Source organism: Aphelocoma coerulescens, chromosome 26, assembly GCF_041296385.1.
Source record: "Aphelocoma coerulescens isolate FSJ_1873_10779 chromosome 26, UR_Acoe_1.0, whole genome shotgun sequence".
NCBI lineage: Eukaryota > Metazoa > Chordata > Aves > Passeriformes > Corvidae > Aphelocoma > Aphelocoma coerulescens.
In genome coordinates this window covers 4,452,911-4,470,503 of record NC_091039.1, presented here as the reverse complement: position 1 = coordinate 4,470,503, position 17,593 = coordinate 4,452,911, and the positions used below count along the sequence as shown (strand labels likewise).

General features: G+C 55.6%; 3 protein-coding genes across 10 annotated transcripts in view; 2 read left to right on the top strand and 1 right to left on the bottom strand.

Moving 5' to 3' along the window:
• Positions 1-3,931, top strand: part of SCUBE3 (signal peptide, CUB domain and EGF like domain containing 3) — a 33,257-nt gene extending 29,326 nt beyond the window's left edge. For all 3 annotated transcript variants that reach the window (XM_068996108.1, XM_068996107.1, XM_068996109.1), the window contains one exon: positions 14-3,931. In XM_068996108.1, the coding sequence (XP_068852209.1) occupies positions 14-163 (150 nt within the window). In that variant the 3' untranslated portion in view covers positions 164-3,931. The remainder of the gene's footprint in view (positions 1-13) is intronic.
• Positions 3,932-4,026: 95 nt separating this feature from the next.
• On the bottom strand, positions 4,027-7,294 carry RPL10A (ribosomal protein L10a). 2 transcript variants are annotated; one of them, XM_068996117.1, is made up of 6 exons: positions 7,234-7,294; positions 6,946-7,020; positions 6,776-6,856; positions 6,305-6,453; positions 5,282-5,454; positions 4,027-4,228 (listed from the first exon to the last, which is right to left on the bottom strand). In XM_068996117.1, exons 1-6 carry the CDS (start codon positions 7,236-7,238, stop codon positions 4,058-4,060), a joined length of 654 nt encoding a protein of 217 aa, XP_068852218.1. In that variant the 5' UTR covers positions 7,239-7,294; the 3' UTR covers positions 4,027-4,057. The 2 variants fall into 2 exon arrangements, with proteins under 2 accessions (XP_068852218.1, XP_068852219.1); XM_068996118.1 differs by lacking the exons at positions 6,776-6,856; positions 6,946-7,020; positions 7,234-7,294 and adding an exon at positions 6,543-6,751.
• Positions 7,295-7,378: 84 nt separating this feature from the next.
• Positions 7,379-17,532, top strand: ZNF76 (zinc finger protein 76). 5 transcript variants are annotated; one of them, XM_068996116.1, is made up of 15 exons: positions 7,379-7,543; positions 8,866-9,034; positions 10,281-10,361; positions 11,820-11,897; positions 12,060-12,262; positions 12,819-12,896; positions 13,252-13,368; positions 13,610-13,685; positions 14,018-14,143; positions 14,259-14,438; positions 14,684-14,917; positions 15,265-15,398; positions 16,120-16,272; positions 16,362-16,475; positions 16,802-17,532. In XM_068996116.1, the coding sequence occupies exons 2-15, from the start codon at positions 8,962-8,964 to the stop codon at positions 16,904-16,906; spliced, it is 1,752 nt and encodes a 583-aa protein (XP_068852217.1). In that variant the 5' UTR covers positions 7,379-7,543; positions 8,866-8,961; the 3' UTR covers positions 16,907-17,532. The 5 variants fall into 5 exon arrangements, with proteins under 5 accessions (XP_068852217.1, XP_068852214.1, XP_068852216.1 ...); XM_068996113.1 differs by lacking the exon at positions 7,379-7,543 and adding an exon at positions 7,856-7,934; XM_068996115.1 differs by lacking the exon at positions 7,379-7,543 and adding an exon at positions 7,951-8,164.
• The last annotated feature ends 61 nt before the right edge of the window (positions 17,533-17,593 follow it).

Sequence of the window (17,593 nt, the reverse complement as noted above, 5' to 3'; positions counted from 1 at the left end):
GGCTTCCCTGCAGGACAAGAAGCTCATCAAAGCTTTCTTCGATGTGCTGGCGCACCCCCAGAACTACTTCAAGTACACGGAGAAGCACAAGGAGATGCTGCCCCGCTCCTTCATCAAACTCCTGCGCTCCAAAGTCTCCAGCTTCCTCCGGCCTTACAAATAGCCCCCTGCGCCCCCGCCGCCCCGGGCCCCCCCGCAGCCAAGGAAACCCTCTTCTCCTTTCCTTCTCCTTTCTGATTTTTCCTTCCTCCGCCTGGCTCCGGCAGGATCGCCACTGCCCACCCCGCAGACGTCCCCTCACGATTTCCCTGCTGCTCCCTGCAGAGCTGTGCTCCCAGCCGGGGGCACGCTCCGGTCTCGTCCAGCGGCGGTGAAGCCGCTCCCCTCTTCCGAAGCAGCTTCTTCGAAGGTTTTAGGAAACTGAAGTACTGGTCCTATCGCTGTCCTGTGTCCTCCCTTTGGTTTCCTTTATGCCAGGTCTGTCCCCGTTCCCTGGTGCCACCAGCAGCCCAGGACAGAGTGGGGGGTCCCTGTCTTTGCAGCCCCCGGGGCTGGCGCCGGCTGCGGCCCCGCGGAGGAGAGCAGGAGGTGACGCCGTGTCCACCGCAGCGCCGGGCCCCGGCTACCGGCGCCTCTTTGCAGAGGTCGGGGGCAAGAGAACTGACAAAGCCGACTTGATTAAAAAGGAAATGCAAAGGAGAGATGGCAAAGCCCACCAGCGCGGCACCGTGGTGGCTCTGTCCCGCCGGAGAGCCGCGCTGGTGCTGGGAGGGAAGCGCAGCCAAGCCACGTTCCCGGAGAACAATGTCTGGCTGCACGGGAGAAAACAGGGAGCAAAGGAGAAGGACTTTCAGCCGGGTTCGATTTTTTTTTTCTTCCCCCCCCTCCCCACCCCAGACACTTGTGCCAAGAAACCAGACTTTGTTACAAGCTCTGCCAAAGAGTAACTCGGAAAAGCAAGCTTTGAGAAGAGCAGGAGTTAATGTTTGTGCACTAGGATATCCTCCTTTCTACCTTCTTCATATGTATTAAGTGCAATCATTTGAGTCTTCCTTATATTATTTAGAGGGAAGTTGTTTTTTTTTTCTACTAGAAACGACAATATTTATAACTGCCTGAGAAATGAGAATGTGTGTTTGCAAGAAAACAAAAAAAAACCACCCACCCAGAGCAAGCCGGGCCCTGGGCTGCGCTGACCAGCGCGATGGCGTCTTCAGGCCTTTTCTGCCACGTTTGTCCCCGATAAAAGCCCCTGTCTGGGGGGAGACGGTGCCTCTCCTGCTCGGCGCAATGGGGTGAGTTTGTGCAGGGAGTTGGAGGCTTCTCAGTCCGTCCAGGGGGGATGGAGTGGGTCCTTTCAGACTGATCCGCCGCAGTTTGGGCGTTGTTCAAGCCCTGTTGCGAGGGGGAGCAAAACTCGGCCCTGTCACCTGCGTGTTGCAAACTGATTTGCTTCCCTGCAGGGGCTCAGGGATGAGCCAACAGCTGCTGAGGCCAGGTCTGGGGGGCACGCTGGGAGGAGAGGGGAGCCAATCCTGCACTCAGCCCCGAAATCTCTCCCCCAGGTACAGCGATCCCCCCGGGCAGAGCCATCCTCACGGACCTGGGGAAGTTTTGTGTTTCTGAGTCCCACCAGGCATTTTTGGCCCTATCCCTCTGCATGTTCTCACCCTGCAGGGATGCTGTGGGAGCCCCTCCCCAGGGGGGCAGATCCTGGGGAAGACCCATCATGCCACCCCCCATTTCACTGCCATCTGCCTCCCCCCAGCTTTGCAGACAGGCTTAGCTGGGGACGATGGCCAGGTGGATACCACTGGTGGCTTTGTCCCCCCAGCATCTTCATGTGGACAGACAGGACTCCCAGGGACAGGCAACTGCTGCCACCATCCCTCCTCCTCCTCCCCAAGCCTCCTTCCTTTTCCAGCCCTGCCACCAGTTCCCAGCTGTCATCCTCCCCACACCTTCATTCCCATCTTCATCCTCTCAAAGACCTGGACCTGCCAGGACTAAACATGATTGAGTTGCCTATAGCTCTGCCACTGGCAGGTCTCTTCCCGTCACTGTCCCCACTTGTCCCTCACTGTCCCTTTGCCCACACCTGAGCCCAGCCCTGCTTTTAACAAACCAATTATTTATTACTCTGCGTGTCCCACTGGGTCCATCTTTCCTGGGGGAAGCAGCTGCTCGCCCCTGCTTTCCCTCCTCGATCCACTGCTCCAGCACCCCAAGAGCCTCTCCCAGGCTCTGTGAGGGGCTGCGGGCAGGCTGAGCACTGGCACAGGGGCTGAGGTTTATCCCCAAGATGCATCAGTTGGAAAAGTCTGTCCTGATTCATCCCAGCTGTGGATTTTCCCCTCCTGCCGACGGCTCCCAGCCTGTTTGGAAGCTCCACAGCTGTGGGCTGAGCTGTTTGTCACTTGGTCGCTGTCTGAAAGCAGCTGCTTTAATGCACAAAAGCTGCTGTAGGGATCTGGAGGGGTTTTGTGGCTCTGGGACAGTGGCACGGGCCAGTGACCTTTGAAAGGGTCCTTCATATTTAGAAGAAAAAAAAAAAGCCAACAGCAAAAATAAAATCAGCCCAGGAATGATCAACCCTGCTGTGGCACCCTGGAGTGCCACAGCTCCTCGCATCTACCAGAGAGTTCATTAACTTTGATTAACTCTGGCTGATCTCATGTCAGGCCACTGTCCAGATGCCTTTGTGGGGGCATCAGGGCCTGGGGGTGTCCTGGTTGTCATCCTTGCCACCAAACCAGCCACCTCTGCTTCCCTAAAGCAGTTGTGGAAGGATGAGGTGGGCAGCACGTCCTCCTGGAGCGGCCAAAGGCACCTGGTAATGGTGCTTCCTCGTTCTGCTTTCACCAAATAGCTCAAAAAAGCCCCAGAAATTCCACAGGGCCCCTGGAGCCACCCACCCCACAGCGGCCCAACCCCACTCCTCACCCACCCCCACCTCAGAATGGGTTTGAAAAGGCTGAAATCCACATCAGCCAGCTCGGGGATCAAGGTTTTGAAGCTGTCAAGAGAAATGAGAGTTGTTGGGGTTTGGGGTTTTTTTTTTCATGTTGGAGTATTTATATCTGCCTTCTTCAGCGGGCCAGGACTTGCCAACTCCAGCAGAAACGATTAAAGTGATGAGCAAGATGTAGTTCATGAAGTTATTTGCACTTGATTAAAAGAAAAAAATTGTTATTTGAACTTTGTAAAAAGAAATGTTTGCATTTTGTATTGTCTTTTTTTAATTATTAAATGGAATTTCTTGGTGTTGTGTTGATCTTTCAAAAATTGGCTCTGATGCTTATTTTAAAGGTTTTTAACAGCAGGATACAGAGTTATTTTCATTGTTTTGTTTCTCTCAGATGCTGACCAGCTTTTCCAGGGCCTGAAGTATTTCCCCCCCACTGCAGAAGCTCAAACCCTGCACTTCCCTAAGCTCTCCAGTCCCTGCACAATGTATTTATTTACATACATTAATTAGATGCAACAAATTTCATTTTTAGCCCAGAACATGCAGTTAGACAGACTGGCTCAGAGGAAAGAGGGGATGGAAAAGACCCTGTACCTTGGCCACAACCCTCTTGCTGGGCTGCAGCTCCATCCTTCAGCACCCCTGGACATATGGACAATGCTCAAGTCCTCAGGAGCTGCACCTGGGCAGGTGTGGGCTGGTGAAGGGCACTTCATCAACCCTCCCAGAGCAGGGCTGGGCTCTGCAGCAGGACTCAGGCAAGTGCTGCACCAGGTAAGGGCCCTCTCTGTGGGCACAGGGGGGATCTGGGGGCCACAGCCCAACTGCTGAACCTGCACCTGGTGAACACCTCTGCTCTGGGGGAAGAGTGGACTCCTTCCCCCTCCCTCTCTGAATGCAGGGGGGCATGAGGCCCCTTCCCTCAAAAGCTCCAGTATTCCACGAGGAATTCAGATCTCTCTTAAGACAACATCTGAGGCCTTCCTCGCTAGGAGAAGCGAGCAGTTCTCTGGCAAACCCTCCCCAGGGAGCTCTGGAGGAAAAGAAGCACACACGGCTGTGGGTGTCTGCAGAGTTTATTGCTGCCCCTTAGTAGAGGCGCTGGGGTTTCCCCATGGTGCTCTTGATGTACAGAGCTCGCACGTTCTGCCAGTTCTTCTTCAGCAGGGACACCAGGAAGTTGATGGCCAGGTGGATGTTGTAGACAAGCTCATCCTCTGTCATCTTCACGTGACCAACAGCCACAGCCAGACAGAGCACCTGGGGACAGACACAGGTACAGCTTCCACAGGCAAAGCAAAAGTGACTCAAGCACCAGCGCAGACCCACTCATCAGTGTGGTGGGCTGTGCCATGGTCTGGACACGGCTTCCTCAGCCCACCCACAGGCTTTTCCACCTGCCTGCAGCACCTGGAGGCCACCTCTAACACATGCAGAGGTGACTGGCTGAGGTGGGAGCACAGCTGCCTCGCAGAGATGGGACACCAGGAAGGAGCCGTGGCACACTGCAGAACTGGCACTGGAGCAACCCTCGGGGTTACCCCTGCTCCCACACCCTGCTCTGCCAAGCCCACACCAGCTTCACTTTCTGCCTCTGGCCCCCAGCCCTCTCTCTCTCTCTGCACTGTGACAAAGGCCAAGCCTCCTCCCGGCCTGGCCTCCCTGAGCAGCCTGGAAGTCAATGCTCCCCACAGGCTGGAGGCAGAAGGATTTACACAAGCGAGCCGACAGGCTGGGTGTCAGGACATCATCATTAGCTCAGCTATTTTAAATGCTCAGGCATTTGCAAACCCTCACATCTGCTGTGTCCTCCCAGCTGTGCCCCCAGGAGTCACACTTGGCCCACTGACATGGGATTAGGATGCCTGAACAGGGTTTTTTTTGTTTGAGGGAGTCAGCTTGCTTTAACAGCGAGAGCAGATCCTCACAGAGCTGCTCCCAAATTCATTGGGACAGAGTCAAGTCCCAGACTCGCCCCCAGCAAAGCCCCACTCATGCTCAGCTCCCAGGGACATGCCTGGCCAGGTCCCACCCCATGAGCATCACCCACATGCTGGGAGAAGCATTAATTACACTGGACTGTGCTCAGCACTGAAATATCCAGTCATCTCCTCATCACTTGCTCCAAGATCTGTCAACCACAGTTAAATTATTCCTCCTTTCTGGCTGGCCACGAACACTGCGTTACCATCTCTCCTTGCCAGAGGAAACAAGCTACAGCTTCGGGAACACTCGAGGGACACCTACAGCCCAACCCAGAGATGGCAGAGACATGGAACAACCCTCAGGTACACAACTAAAGCCGTGCTTTACCTTCTTCATCTGAAACTTGATGGTCGATTTAACCTCATCCACCTTGGCCACCAGGTTCTCGTTGTGGGTGAGCAGAGAAGGGAATTTCCCGGCTTTGTTCAGGCCCGGGCCCAGGATTCGAGGAATTTGTTTGATCAGGGACTCGGAAGCCAGGAAGGCATCGTACTTCTTAGCTGCAAGGAGAGCACCAGGGAGGTAAGCAGGGACTCTGCTCCCACACCGAGCTCCCAACGAAGGACTCAGCTGAGAACGACTCCACTGCCACCCGCAGACAATTCCAACATTCCCCGGGTCCCACCTGAACTGGAGCTGGTTTTGCCAACAATCTTTGAGGAATGATTGTCACAGCAGCCAGGCCCCAGCCCCACTCAACACAGTGACAGCAAATGACAGACAGCTTGCTCCCTGAAGGAACTGTCCTTTGCTGAGCCCCAGGTGACACTGAACTCCAAGCTCTGCCGCAGCCTGTGCACACCAGGGTGAATGGGATAGAGGGATGGATGATCCACCTGGGAGAGGCTTAGCCAACAATCATGGTCACTTCCTAACTGCATACAGTTCCATAGCTGATTATGGATCGAGGGGCAAGTTCCTGTCTGCCTGAGGAACGTCCAAAAGGGACTCTGGAGTTCTCAGGGAGGGAAGGATTTTCTCTCTGACCCAAGAGAAAATGAACGAATTTTACTGTGTTCACATATGAGCAGCAGGGCTGAAGCACATGCTTGCTTCTAGCGTTTCTGGGCTTTTGCTGCCCTCCAGCTCCCTGACCAGGAAATTGAGGCACACAGCAAAGGGTGAAACTGTAGACAGGGACATTTTCCTGTGTCTCTCCCTTCCTTGGACAGCCAGCCACATTCCTGCAGTACTGACCTGTCAGACCTGCACTGGAAACAGCCTGGTGACTTTTCTGAGTAGTTTCTGGGCAGTTTTTGGTACTGGGGCTGACTCTGCTCAGCTTTCTATCTCTGCAACTAACCACGACATGGAAATCTGAGCACTGGGAAAAGCCTTACTAACACTCACCCAGCTTCTTCACCAGCTTCTTGTTTTTGTTGAGTTTCTTCAGAGCTTCTATATCCATGTGAGGGATGTCAACTGCTTTGGCCTCATCGCAGTGCTGCTGGTCCCCCAGCAGACAGACCGAGAATTTGGGCCGTGGCGTCGACTTCAGCCTGGGGAAGGAAGGAAGGAAGGAAGATCCGAGTCAGTGACCGGGCAGCACCACCCGCGTGTCCATGGAGCCAGCACGGAGACACCTTACCACAGCACGGGGCATCCTGCACAGCCGCTCACCTGCCGTCCCCAGCAGGCCGGTGGGGACAGCCCGGGGGCTGCCGCACCTCCCCTCATGTTTTAAGACCCAGGGTGAGGGTCCGTCCAGCCGTTCCCACTGGGCCGGGCCGCGCTGGACTCCCCAAGCGGTTCGGCGCCGCGGCGGCCCCGGGCAGGGCCGGGCAGGGCCGAAGGCTGGGTAGGAGCGAGAGGATGGCGAACCTGACGGTACCGGAGAACCGCTTGTCCTTCTGCGGGTCATAGTTCTTGAGGCTGATCTGCAGCTCCACCGTCTCCACGAACCTGCAGGAGGCAGCGAGTGAGGCCCGGCCGGCGCGAAAGGGGCAAGGCCGAGGTGACACGCCCTGTCCCGCCGTGTCCGCGGCTCTTACTTGCGCTTCTTGGCACGGCTGCCATGCAGCACCTCCTTCACCGCCTCGTACAGGGTGTCCCGAGACACTTTGCTGCTGCGGGGGGAAACGGCAGCACGGGCTCAGGGCCGGCCCCGCCCGGGACGCGGCCCCGAGCCCACCCCGGTCCCCCGCGCGTTCCCCCGGCGATCGACGCCGCTGGCCGCCCGGACGGCCCCGCGGCTCCCACCGGGCGCGGATGGCGGCTGATGGGGCGGATGGCGGCGGATGGCGGCGGATGGCGCGGAGCGGACGCCGGGCCGCACCCACCTCATGGCTGCGGCTGCCCGGACCGAAAGGGCGGAAGTGCCTCCGGCGCGGTATAAATAGGGGCAACATCTCGCGAGACTCGAGCGCGCGGCGCGGCGCCATATTGGGAGGGGCGGCGGGCGGCACCACGGCGCCACCATGTTGGGAGCGGCGGGGGGCAGCCCGTCCGCATCTGCTTCTCTGTTAAACAAACAACCGCGATCTCTTTGCCCCCTGTCTCGGACCAGGACAGGAGCTCCTGCTTTGCTTCACAGCATATCCCAGGAGCCCCGGGCTTGCCTCAGCAGCCGCCGGGAAGGAGAGGGGATGCGTGAGGGGATGCGTGAGGGGATGCGTGAGGGGATGCGTGAGGAGCTGCCGGGCCGGGCGGGGCGCGGGCGGCGGCGCTGTCCGGCACTGGCACCGGGCGGGCACCGGGGGCAGCCCCAGCCGGGCAGGGGTGCCTTGTGGCACCGGAGCGGTGCCTTGTGGCTTCGGAGTTGGCACTGCGCATGCGCCGCCGGCTGCGCTCCCCGCGCATTGGCCGCCCGGCGGCGCGCGCTCCCACCCGCGCGGCCCGGCCCGCCCCGGAACCTGTATGGCGGGCGGGGGCGGCTGCGCGCGGGCGGGAGCGCCGCCGCCATGCGGGTTGCGGGGCGGGGCGGGGCCGGCCGCGGTGCACGTCGGGCCGGCGGCGGACCCGGGCCCGGCGGGTAGCTCAGGTCGGTGTGGGGGATGGGGGGCGGCGATGGCGGCCGGGCCCGAGGAGCCGCCTCAGCCCCCGGGTACCGCGCGGGGGGAGCCCCCCCGTGTCCCCCGCCACCCCCGGGCCCTGCCCTCCCCTCCTCGGTGCCCTCGCAGCCCGTACTAGGGTTTCCCCGGTCCCCTGGGGGGACAGCGGTGCGAGGGCCGCCGCAGCAGCGCCGGGGGAACGCACAGGAGCCTCAGCCGGGTGCGGGGAGCGCGGGGCGAGGCGGCACCGAGCGGGCACCGAGCCGGGCTGCGCCCCGAGTGGCGGCGGGGACGGACGGGGCGGTTTGCCTCGTTCCTGGAAATCAAGCGATAAAATATTTGGCTGTCTCAGAGGTCGCTCATGAATAACGCGCTGTAGCTCCTTTGAATGGTAGCCTATTAGCAGAGAGTCTCTTAGCAAAACGTTCTTGTGGGGGTGTGGAAGCTTTAGCATCATTTGCTTAGAACCTGAAATTCTATTCCCTGAGAAGGCTGGAAATTAGTCAGGAAAGGGAGGAGAGAAGGAGAATGCTTCCAGGGATAAAGCTCATCACCCTACCCCTGTCTCCTGCAGCACAGGACGTGCTCAGCCTGTAGGTTCAGGATTTAAAGTACTTGGAAACCCCACAGATTATTTGGAGGATGGGAAGGGCTTGAATGTGACATTTGTACTGTCTTTAAGAAGCATCTGTCAGTTCACTGGCGTGATAAGCTTTATTTCATATCTGGCTGTGGAATAGATTGTTATCCCTTCCTGCTTTTAGTGTGGGAAGGATGCAGCGTTGTCCATCTTAATCCTTTATAACCTCAAAAGTCATTTGGGGTCATTCAAGCCTTTCCTAGTGTGCAAAAGTGGAGAAACTAAAGGAGAAGGAGAAACTAAGGGGAGAAACTTAAATGGAATTGTTCTTTTTACTTAAGGCTCACAGGAAATATGACGACCCCGTGTCCCACAGGCCGCTGGCTCTGGGCCCCTGTGCTCCCAGGCAGGATCCATGTGTGAGGAGTCGGGGCAGGATGGAGAGCCTGGGGCTGCCAGCAGTGACCCTTGGGGACGGGACCACAGCCTACCTGCAGCAAGCTGGCAGAGGTAACAGAGCCTCGGGCTGCCAGGGCTGAGAGGCTCTTCCTGGCTCTGAAATGGAAGTCAGACTCACCAAAAGTGCCCCTCACGGTGTGGGAGCTGCCACACGTGCACGGCCACTTCACACAGGCAGCTGGCGACTGTTGGATTTGCACTGAAGTCTGATTTAAAATAAAATACAAATCAAACGTGCCTCTGGTTTGGAAATGAAGCTGTGGAGATGGGAGAGCTGTTGCAGTAGAAAAGAAGGGTTCTGTTCAGACCAGAAGAGCCCTGTTCTCTCTGGAAGGGCCCTGTTCTCTCTCGGGTTGCTGTGGACAGGGAGCTGATGCTGCGGCTTGCAGGGCTCTGTTCCACCAAAACTTCCCCTGGGCTGAGCAGGTGGTTTTGCATCACTGGTGTGCGCAGGGTTTGGTTCACAGCAGTGCTTTTCTCACTCAAAGAGGTGCCAAATTCAACACCTGCCCTGACTCTGGTGTTTGTGAGGTGCCCCTTTCTCTACCACCCACTGCTCCCAGGAGCAGGAGCACGCTGTTTCCCAGCCTGCAGAACAGGATGGAGGAGTTGTGCAGCTCCATGTCCTGGGAGTTGCTCTCCTGCTTTATTTTCTGTGCAAACTCACTGCAAGTTTATTACACGTGTAGAGCTGGACTGTCTTGGAACCACCAGGTTGTGTGACCCACCTCAAACAATATGGTCCAGGTGAAACCAACCTGGATTCTCCATGTTTGGTGGGATGGAGCAATGTCCTCTCTGCATCAAATAATTGGGTAACTCAGTCTTTATTACAGGTTTGTGCAGAGTCAGGCTTTGGAAGAGTTCAGTCTCTACAGCCCAACACTGGCAGCACTTTAGGCCCCTTTAGGTGCTGTAATTGTTTCCTAAGAGTTGATCCTCTGCCAAAGTAGAAGATAAATCTCCAGGCACTTGCTGATGCTACTCAGCACACCCAGTTGATTTTTTCTTCCAACACGAGTCTAATTGCTTTCTCTGTGTGCTCTGCCTTTCTGCTCCTTGGCACGAGGAGCTGTGAGGGGCAGCTCCTCAACATGTGATGCCTGAGGGTCTTTGTCCTGTGTCCTGTCTAGAAAAGGGCAATGCCAGTATTTTTGGGAAGTGAAGTGCCTCTGTGGGTGAAAGATGATCCATAACAGCCTAGAAGTGACAATCCCTCCCTTTTGTGGGATCGTGGGAAGCACGTGGGACAGAGGGACTTGGCTCAGCAGCTGATGGCATGTTTTAACTGTTCCAGGTGAAAATCTGATTGAAGGGCAAGTCATTGAACTTGAAGATGGGACCACAGCTTTTATCCATCAGGTGACAGTTCAGAAAGGTGAGGAACACACATTCCCCTCTTTCTGTTTGGAAGGATGCTGTAAATGTGGCTGCAGCTCTCAGTGCCCCAGAACCTGGGCTCCTCTGTCAGTTCAGCTCTCAAAAGCCCATGTGAGTGTAGGGTTTCTGTTGGGGTTTTCTTTCTTGTGGTTTCGAGGCTGAGTAAACAAGGACATTGCCTGCAAAGTCTTTAGCAATCTGATGAGAAGCTGAATTTGGTGGAGGTGGAGACAAACATTTAAGTGCCATTTCACCTGTAGGCTCTCCCTGTTGTCATACCACAAGTCCAGTGAGCTGCGTGCTATGTTGGTGCCAAGCCACAAAGCACACACAGAGTTTGTTTCATGTGGGAGCAGTTGGGCAGGAATTTCCTCTGAGCTGTGAGATAATATATTACTTCTGGAATAGGTGTTGGTGAGGGGGTCATGTGGGGGTTGTTGGGAACAATGCCACCTTGGTCATTGACCCATCAGCCAATGTCATCTCTGAAATTGGGTGACATTAGTCTAAGAGGTGTTGGGAATTCAGTTTATGTGGCAGGCATGGAGGAATTATCCTTGGCCATGCTGAGATGCAAAAAGGCAGGTAGAAAGAGCTCTGTTACTTTGGGCAGTCCTTCCTTGATGCTCCCAAGCTCCTTGTATGCCACTTCCCTCTTCTATACTCCAAAGGCTGCTTGAAACAAATTTTTTATAGCTTTCCCCTCTTCATCCTCTTCCCTGCCTTCACGTGTACAGTGAGAGGGGTTTTCCTTCTCACCCCTGCTTCCCCTGCCATGGGACGTTTGTGTTCTCCTTCACACACCCCTGTGCCAGAGCCATCCTTCTTGTCTAGGATATAATCTGGCATTTGGAAATACCAGAAATACATTTGAATACATTTGGAAATGTATTCACCTTCCTCAGGAAATACATTTTTATAATATAATGCAACTTTTGCCCTCTCCATTACACAGTTTAAGTGAAATGGAAAAGAGCAGTGTCATTGGAATGGATGATTGCAGAGGTTCCTCCCTCAACAATTCTGTGATTCTATAAATGTTAAATATTTCACAATTCAGCACTGGTCACGAACAAACAAACAAAACCCCCCACTACTAACACATAGTACAGAGGGAATGGACTTAAATTGCTTTGACATTCTTTGACATAGTGAGAAATATATGAAATATTTCTGCTGAGAATTGATAGGATATAATCTGGCATTTGGAAATTGGTGAGGCACTTCATTACTCCTTTGAGCAAAGGAGGTGGCAAATCTGTGCATGAAGCCTTGAAAACCTCATCATTCACATCAGAAGGGCTCAAATGGTGTCTTAAAACCTACAGCTGTGGTTGCCTTCCAGGGCAAGCAGGCAGCCCTGTGTCCTTTCCTGCCTGGCAGCCTGAACTGCCACAGTATTCCCCCCATCCTGAGTCCTCCAGGAAAGTCTGTGGATGTATTTCTTTTCTTTTAGAGTCTGTGGCTTTTGAAGATGGGCAGCCAGTGGTGCTGGAGGATGGCAGCATGGCCTTCATACACAGCACAGCTAAAGGTAAAGCACTCCCTGCTCTTTCCCTGGCAGCTGGAGAGAAGCTGCTGAAGTCTCTCAGATTTCCAAGGCTAGGGAGTTGAAGCACTTTTTTTCTGCCTCACTCTGAGCTTTTTCTCCGCTGAATTTTTTTCAGCTCCTTACCTGTGATGTTTCCTTTTGCAGACAGTTACGAGCCCGGCACATTCCAGGCTGTCCAGCTGGAGGATGGCTCCACTGCCTACATCCACCGTCCTGTCATCGTGGCACCTGGCAGCACCATCCTGGAAGTGCAGACAGAAACTGGGCTCGAGGAGTTGGCTGGGGAGGAGGAGGACGACGTCTTTGATGTGGACACCATTAATGCATTACAGCAGTATGGCAGGAAGGTGAGGGCACAGCATCTCTTAGCCTGAGTTTGTGTCGTACCTTCAACAGTTCTTGTGTGCTTCTGTCTGTCAGTAGCACCAGCTTTGAGAGAAGCAGCTGAACGGGGCTCCAGTGTGAGTGCCACTGGGTGAGGGGTGCCAGAATGGGGCTGTTTGGTCCCGTGGAGTGCTGGGCCTGTCACCCTTAACCTGCTGCAGGCTCGGGTTTGGGAAGGGAGGAGAGCTGCTGTGATACAGCCTTTGGTGTGTCAGCAGTGGCTAAGCCGTGGCCACTGTCCCCATGGTGACAAAGGCCTCAAAAACCAAAACAGCTTCAGATCCTGATGTGCTGTCACTGCAGTGTCTCACCTCAATCCCAGGTGCTGCCTTCTTCTCCCATCTCCATAGTGCTGTGGAGAAGGGGCAGCCAGGAGTGTGCTGGCAGTGCTGAGCTGGGCACAGACCTTCCTGCTGTGGCTCTCTGGGGAAGGGTGGGGTGGCACTGTGGCTGTCCCTGCCTTCCTGTTCCACGCTGGACTGGGAGGCACAGATAGTACCCACGCTTTTTCACTCACAGGGGTCTGACGAGGAAGAGGAGGGAGTGACAGACACCTGCCATATGAAGAGTAAGGACTCCAGCAACGTCCCTTCCCAGGTCTGAATTTTTTGGTGACTGGAACTAGGCTGAACTCTTGTTTCCCAGTAATTAAAAAAGCATTGTGGCTTCTCTGCTGAGTTAGCAAATACTAACTGCATGTATTTCAAATGAGCTGAGAAAGGGAGTTTCATGTCTGAGAACCCCCAGGAAGCTGGGAGGTGGGAGGGGGAAATGCAGGTTCCTAGAGCCCTGTCACCTGGGCTTCACCATGCAGGTAGGAGCTGGTTTGTAGGAACATGTTTTTAGAGGATAACTGCAGGAGTGCATATGTATAGCAAGGAGGAAAATATTTGTGTGGGCTTGGTGAAGCTGTGGTGGCTTGCTGGATTGATTCCCGTGCTTGTCTCAGCAGGATTTGCAGGAGGAGGAGGTGCAAAACCACCGGAAGGGGCAGCAGGTCGGCAGCAGAGCTTTCCGCTGTGGGTACAAAGGCTGTGGCCGCCTCTACACCACTGCCCACCACCTCAAGGTAAAGCAGGTGACATGGCAGTGTGCAGGCCAGAGCTGTCCCAGGGTACACTGCCAGAGCAGAATGCTCCATTGTGTGCAGCTGAGTTATGTGCTGAGCTCCCCAAGAGGCCCAGATGTGTCAACTGGCCAAGGTGAAATCCAACAGGGAACTTCAAATTCTCTCCACTAGCATTTTTCCACAGTTTTCCTTCTTCCTTGCCTTGGACTTCATTTTAGAGACCTTGTTCTTTCTGTTCCAGGTACATGAACGTGCTCACACAGGTGACCGGCCATACACATGTGACTTCCCAAGCTGTGGGAAAGCATTTGCTACAGGTAACAATTTCTCTTTTGAGCAGATTTTGTTTTCTATCCAACCCAACCCCTGCTGAGCTTCAGTCCTTACTCTGGTGCAGTAGAGCACAACGTCCAGAGCATCTAAAGCAAGGGAATCACAGCACAGGAGCCTGCTGGGACTTTGTTGATTGTGGGCAGATAATGGTGGAAGCAAGGTTGGAAGTGGTGTTTGGGCTCTTTGGTTATTTCTTCCCCTTCAGCTTTGCAGACACAGCACAGACACTCAAGTGGACTGAGGGGTGGTACCCAGCTAGATTGTCACGGTGTTTCCTTCTCATTACAAAATTAATTGTGGTCCCTGTCCTGGACAGGCTACGGGCTGAAGAGCCACGTGAGAACACACACAGGTGAGAAACCCTACAAGTGTCCAGAAGACATGTGCAGCAAAGCCTTCAAAACCTCCGGGGACCTGCAGAAACACATCCGCACACACACAGGTGAGCAGCACGGGGGGAAGAGCTGCACAGGGGGACAACCCAGTGAAAGGGTCTGCAGGGCACTCCAGGTGGCTGCATGGTGGCAGGTCTCACCCACATCGCTCTGTCCATGCAGGTGAGCGTCCCTTCAAGTGCCCCTTCATAGGCTGTGGCCGCTCCTTTACCACGTCCAACATCCGCAAGGTTCACATCCGCACGCACACGGGCGAGCGGCCCTACATGTGTCCGGAGCCTGGCTGCGGCAGGGGCTTCACCAGCGCCACCAACTACAAGAACCACATGAGAATCCACACAGGTAGGAGGGGGCCAGCTCCCCCCCAGCCAGCAGCAGGGAGATTGGTGGGGCTGGAAGGGGCATTTCCAGGCTGCACGTCACAGGGGTGGATCTGGGGGTGGCCGGGGAGTTGGAGGAAATAGTGGAAAGTGCTTTATTGGATTGATTGTTGTGCCAGCAATCTGTCTCCAGCTATTTGCTCTGGTGGGGAATCCCTCCCCAGAGCATGAGGAGGGTGAATCTCAGCTCTGTGGCCTCTGCCCTAGGAGAGAAGCCGTACCTGTGCACCGTGCCAGGCTGTGGGAAGCGCTTCACAGAGTACTCCAGCCTGTACAAGCACCACGTGGTGCACACGCACTGCAAGCCCTACACGTGCAGCAGCTGTGGCAAGACCTACCGCCAGACCTCCACGCTGGCCATGCACAAGCGCAGCAGCCACGGCGAGCTGGAGGCCACCGAGGAGAGCGAGCAGGCCCTCTACGAGCAGCAGCAGCTGGAGGGTGAGCAGCCACTCACTCCCCCGTCAAGGTGTGGCAAAGGGGAGGGAGGTGACAGCAAGAGCAGCCACGCCCCTCTCAGACCCAAGCGTGTGCCCGTGGCCTCCTGCCTCCCCATCAAATCCAGATCTATTGGAAGGTCCTTGCTGTAAGTCGCAGGTTGGGAACAGGCTCCTGACCATTCTGTAGTACAGGGAGAGGTAAAGGCCCTTCTTCCTAGTCCTCACTGAGCTGGTGTCATCATGATCTTGTGCTTTTTTGTGCTGGCCCTTGAGGCCACAGGCACATCCAGAGGCAAGGCATGTGCTTTCACACTCTGATAATGCTGCTGTTCCCCTTCTCTGATCCAGCTGCTGCAGCTGCTGACAGAGGCTCTCCACTGGAGAGTCAGCATATTGCTTTCCTGTCAGAGATGGAGGAAGATGAAGAGGAAGATGCTGTGCCTACACAGGTCTCACTTATCTCTCAGGATGGGACAGAGCAGGTATGGACATGGACAGCCTCCAGCATGTCAGGGACAGCCGTTATTATCTGAAGTGAGATTCTGTCTCTACTCAGCTGTTCTTTGCAGGGCCTTTTTCCAGCATTTTTTCAGACCTTGGGGCTTCCTGGGCTCTTCTGCCCTGAAGGCTCCCTCCTACAGCCTCCACTGCTGCAGTGTTGGTTTGGGGGGTCTCTGGTCCCGGCAGCCCCCCTTGCTGATGGGATTTCGGGGTTTTTGTGTGGTGACTGGCAGCCCTTGGCTCCCTGCAGCTCCCAAGCTCTGCTGACCCAGGCTGGATTTGGAGATGTTTTGTCATCACTTGTATACAACAGTGCTTTTCTTGTACTTCCCTCCACCAGCTGCCCCTGTGCTGACTGGAAAAAACTTCCTTCTGTGGCACGGGGCAAAGGAAACAGCTGCCACAAGTGACCTGTTTCCTCTTAGCCTGAGATGCTCCTGCTGCTGCAATGCACAAGCTGTCCCCATCCAGTCTGGAGACAAGAGGCTGGAAGGGGAAGGGAGATGTGATAGAAGGGGGAGGGCTGAAGACCCAAAGCTCTGAGTTCTCTATCATCAATTTTATCCATGGCCCTGAGCAAAGTCCTTGGAGTTCTCTGTGCCTTGAGTCTTGCAGAGACACTGTTCCCTCCTCGCCCAGACCGATGCCTTGCTAAACTCGGGAGTTGCCTAAGACTCCCTGAGCATCTGCTGTCATCCCCAGGTCAGTCTGTCTCAGGAAGAGCTGCAGGCCCTGGGCAGTGCCATCAGCGTGGTGACACACAGCGGGGCCCTCACCGTGCCCGAGGGAGAGCTGGTGGGTGGTGACACTGGGACCATGACTGTGGCCAACACCGATGGCACTGAGGCACAGGAGGTACAGACAAAGCTGGGACCGTCCCTTCTTCCTCTGCCAGAAAAGAACTGCATTGTCTTTTAAAACATGATTATCTGAACTTTTCCCAGGTGACCATAGTCGCTTCTGGGGCAGTCGTGTCAGAGGAATCGGACATTGCCCCGCTCTGTCATCAGCAGGTGGCATTGCTGGCCACCTCTCACGGCACCCACATCGCTGTGCAGGTACCACATGGCTCTTGCCACCATCCCCTTCACTCCCTGGCCACCTGTTGCCTGCAGCACTTGCCCTCTGGCCCTGCTGCATCACTGCTTGCCCAGGGGGCTTGCTCCTTAATTCCCAGATGCTTTGTATGCAGAGGACAGCAGGGACATCCTCCTGGGATTGCAGAATGCTCCTTTATAAACAGCCTTTCTGCATCACAGCCCTGTCTGCCCTTCTGCTTCACACTGCGTCAGCCACCCCCTCATCCCTCTGTCCTGCTGGGAGCCACCCTGAGCTGCCTTTTGGGGGTTCAGCACTCATTCTCTCTCTCCCTTCCCTCCTCCAGCTGGAAGAGCAGCAGAGCCTGGAGGAAGCCCTCAGCATGGCCACAGCAGTCATCCAGTACGAGCCAGTGCCACCTGACACAGCCCTGCCCGAGAAGGGGAGCTGAGGCCCGTGGAGCCACCAGGGCAGGGGGAGTGGCAGCCCCAGCCTGCTGTGTGCAGGGGTGGTGGGTGCTGCAGGCAGGACACGGGGCAGGGACAGTGTCTGAGTCAGTGCCAGTGCGTGCCCTGCGCCGGCCGGGACACTGACGGGGCAGCACGGGGCCTGCTGGGGTGACCCTGTCTGAAGGGCTCTTCCCTCCAGGGAGGGAGGGCAAATAACACTGGACTGCTGCCTTCTCCTGGTCTCTGAGCAGCAGCCCTGTTTTCAGAGGGGCACTTCCTGCCCTCTCCCTCTAGGAATGGTGCAACAGCTCCCCTTTCTTGCCCACCCCTCCAGCTCAGGGGCAAGTGGGCAGCACATGCACAGAAGCAATAAAGGCCCATCAGAGCAAGCCCAGGCTGTCCTGAGCTCAGTATGGAGGGTGACCAGTTCCTGCCATTGGAGCCAGCACTGGGATGGCTCCAACAGCAGTTCTCCCATCTCTTTGTCGTGTTCCGTTCTCAAGCAAAGCTTCTGTGGCAGACTCCTTGGCTGTGGAGCAAAGCAGCCAGCACTTGCCAGGAGCTGAGCTAGACCTGGATGTAAATGCTGAGTTGAAATAAAAACAGATATAAAATTTTGCTTTTAAAAGGACCCCCCCCCTTCTTTTTGGGGGAGGCTGGAAGGGGGGATTGATACTGGCGTTCAGCAG

What these genes read in the sequence shown, in the direction of transcription:
- RPL10A (XM_068996117.1), bottom strand. An exon ending in GAAGCTGGTGAAGAAGCTGG is followed by an intron (nt 5,455 to 6,304) that starts GTGAGTGTTAGT and finishes CTCTCCTTGCAG; the next exon opens with CTAAGAAGTACGATGCCTTC. An exon ending in TCAAGTTTCAGATGAAGAAG is followed by an intron (nt 4,229 to 5,281) that starts GTAAAGCACGGC and finishes GTCTGTCCCCAG; the next exon opens with GTGCTCTGTCTGGCTGTGGC.
- ZNF76 (XM_068996112.1), top strand. Translation starts at nt 8,842, where the DNA reads ATGGAATTGTTCTTTTTACTTAAGGCTCACAGGAAATATGACGACCCC. An exon ending in CCAGCAACGTCCCTTCCCAG is followed by an intron (nt 12,897 to 13,251) that starts GTCTGAATTTTT and finishes TTGTCTCAGCAG; the next exon opens with GATTTGCAGGAGGAGGAGGT. An exon ending in CCACATGAGAATCCACACAG is followed by an intron (nt 14,439 to 14,683) that starts GTAGGAGGGGGC and finishes CCTCTGCCCTAG; the next exon opens with GAGAGAAGCCGTACCTGTGC.